General features: G+C 35.5%; 1 protein-coding gene across 5 annotated transcripts in view; it reads right to left on the reverse strand.

Annotated features, from left to right (window-relative positions):
• LOC112466473 (ecotropic viral integration site 5 ortholog) overlaps positions 1-3,114 on the reverse strand; it is a 13,026-nt gene that overhangs the window by 9,060 nt on the left and 852 nt on the right. For 3 of the 5 annotated variants that reach the window (XM_025034607.1, XM_025034745.1, XM_025034821.1), the window contains exons 2-3: positions 1,075-1,274; positions 387-641 (exon numbers count right to left, since the gene is read on the reverse strand). In XM_025034607.1, the coding sequence (XP_024890375.1) occupies positions 387-641; positions 1,075-1,139 (320 nt within the window). In that variant the 5' untranslated portion in view covers positions 1,140-1,274. The other 2 variants (XM_025034674.1, XM_025034896.1) reach the window with 2 other exon arrangements.

Here is a 3,114-nt window from a genome sequence, read left to right on the forward strand (position 1 = left end):
GAAATAGAAAAACGAAACTTACGTCTTTTCCCATATTTTTCGATTTTGAGTTAAAAGTGCAGGCTTATTTTGCATCCTACTGTGCATCATTTCCAAGCCAAAATGTGTAGCAAAATTAACATTTAACATTTTTATTCTAAACTTGAAACAAAAGGAAATTCAGGTTATTTATCCAAATATGTGTGCATGCAAGAGGTCTCTCCAATTGTGTCACAAATCTTGAAAAGCGGAAAGGGTGAGAATTTTGCTTTCTGCGTTTGTTAGGTAGGTATCGATTTATCGGTCCGTGCAGGACACAAGAATCGTTCGATTCTTGCAAACTCGGAGATGTAGCGGTAGATGTGCCGTGGTATCAAACAATAGGCGAGGGCCACTTGATTATTCACCTATTGGCTTCTTCCAGTTTAGCTAATAGAGCCAGCTCGTCAGTGGGTATTTCCTGCGAGGGCGTTATTCGCTGCTCGCAAAGGGTGTCTGACGGCGGACTTGGAAGTATCTTGCCGGTCTGCGTGACGTTACGGGTGGATTGGTGGACGCTGGAGGTGCATAAACACAGCACGCTCATCACCTGCGGTCCATATCGTGACAATCCCAACTGGCCGGCAGGCGCGTTCACGCTGTCCCAGGCGGCGTTCTGGCTTCTGAAACGAAACGGATTGAATTAATGCGAGTAACCAATTAACGCAATACGATCCGGGCCTTTCAGCGGTCTACCGCAGTGATCTGTTTAAGTGGTATACACTTGAGCGTGTGCCTACACTTGTAATTTGTAATTGTGTGTTATAAACGCGAGTCGCTTACGCTCGATCGAAATCCATTAATTAAAACGGACACAATTGCGCTTAACCAATCGACGATTCAGTTTAACCGGTAATAACGATTATGACGAAATCAGTTTGTTAATTGTTAATGTTTCTCGATGTTCTTCATTCAAAATTAATGGGATTATTTTAAGTGGCGCCTTTCTTTACTTAACTTTAGTTCAGAATTCTGGTCAGTAAAGTCACACATCTTATACATAAAAAGAGAATAATATATATTTCTTTAATAATCACGCAGCAATACTCATTTTACCTTTTCGCGGTTTTATTTCTTCTCCAACGAGCTGCCGCAGGGGCCAACAAGCCACGAAGAACCATCGAGACAGTTTTTCTTTAATTCTGCACGTTCGCGATTTTAGCGTTCGCAGAAAGCGTTCTTGCTTTCTTGTTTCTACCGTTTTTATCTTCACATCGTCGCGTGATTTTACACGCAACAATTGTCGACACTCTTTTCTGCAAACCATTCATTTTTAGACGATCGATTTTACAGAACGTCTTCTGCAAATCGATAAGAGACCCATTCTCGCATATCAAGATTAAAATTTAGATTATTAAGATTCAGAATTATATTTCTCAATCACTCTATTAATTTTTCAAAGTGTTTAAATAAATGATATTTGTATCTATCACAAGCAAAAGATAAAAAACAAATAATGCCATCTTTTTAGAAGGAAATTTTCAAAAAGAATAGAAGAAGAACACGATGAGATAAATAATAGCTTTGAGATCTGCTAGTTACTTTAATATATTAATTATTTTTTTTTTTAGATATATCTCATCAAAATTCTCTGATGAGAAGAAAATTATGGACTTTAATATATTAATTATTTTTCTTTTAGATATATCTCATCAAAATCCTCTGGTGCTATCAATTTGTTAATTATACGAAAAAAGAAAGACTTCTCGATTCCTAGTTTGCTACGTAAAATTTTCGAGACATTTTTTGATAAGTGAAGATTCAAAGAGAAAAATTATTTTGAGGTATTTTAATATTTTATAACGTAGACTATCCTTCTGTAGGCGACACAGCACTCTTGTGAAACGCCCCGTATGAACGCCATGCTCGGTGAAGCAACGCGAGGCAACTCGACACGAAGGAGATCAAGAAGGAAGCAATTAGTGCGTGTGAACGAATTAGCGGGCGAAAGAGCAGGTGAATCCGAGCTAGCTATTACGACTATGTATTATGTACTGTATATGCAGGAGTAGCAAAACGGGAAGCAAACGGAATACGACGGGATACCGTTTTTCGAGCCGCGTCTCTCATGTCTCTGAAGAGACAAGGATTAATTTTAAAATTGAATTACTTCATTTGCTTAGCGCGTCTTTAGAATTATTTGTATTCATTTCCTATTCGTATTGTAAAATTTGTGTAAATAAGTATTTTCTCAAAAAATATTAAGAATCGAAAGATCGAAGTATCTTCAAAGTTCGTTAAAATTTTATCATACAATTTTCAAGTTTTATAAATATTTAAAGTATATTATTAATCAAAATGTTACGTATCCCCACTGTATATACATGTTTTTCGAAAAGTTGTAAAGCAGAAATTTATCTGTCTTAAAGAATTGGCTTTATTATCCACAATTCTTAATGTCATGTCAATTTTGTCTGCAGGCCGCGGTCGATGAACACCTGCGTCGTGTCGTTAGAATTGCTGCGTCGTAAAAAATTCAAGTTGTTATCAGGCAAATTACTGACCTATATGCAACACAGCTCGAATGTTAATGAATGCTATTGCTAAACAGCTAAACTATTTACGCGCAAAAGAAAAATAAGAAGGAAGCGACTTCAGCGAAAGAGCTCGAAATAAATTCGTTTGTCAGGAATAAATTCGCTTGAAATAAATATTCGCAAAGCATTGCATTAAATCCATTGCATTGAGTTTTCTATTATTAAACGATCGAGTTTACATTTTTTTAATAAGTAAAACAAGATACAGTATGTATCTTCATTTTAGTAATTAATGATGTTTTAAACACGATTTTAAACACGATTTGATAATTAAAATGATTTAGGCCGCAGAATGAAAAACAATTTTCATTTAATCCTAGTTGCGTTACACGGAGAAAATTTTATAGTAAATATTACTATGGTGTCGCACTAGCTGCGGACCATCGAGGAATTTCAAGTTAAAATACTATAATTATTGTTTTAAAAACGATTAAATAACGTAATTTTTACCATAAACATAGTAATTTAACTTAAAATTCCTCGATGGTCCGCAGCTAGTGCAACACCATAGTAATATTTACTATAAAATTTTCTCCGTGTAAGATTCATTATTAAGTAT

This window comes from Temnothorax curvispinosus, unplaced genomic scaffold, assembly GCF_003070985.1.
Source record: "Temnothorax curvispinosus isolate PA1 unplaced genomic scaffold, ASM307098v1 QBEX01000213.1, whole genome shotgun sequence".
Lineage (NCBI taxonomy): Eukaryota > Metazoa > Arthropoda > Insecta > Hymenoptera > Formicidae > Temnothorax > Temnothorax curvispinosus.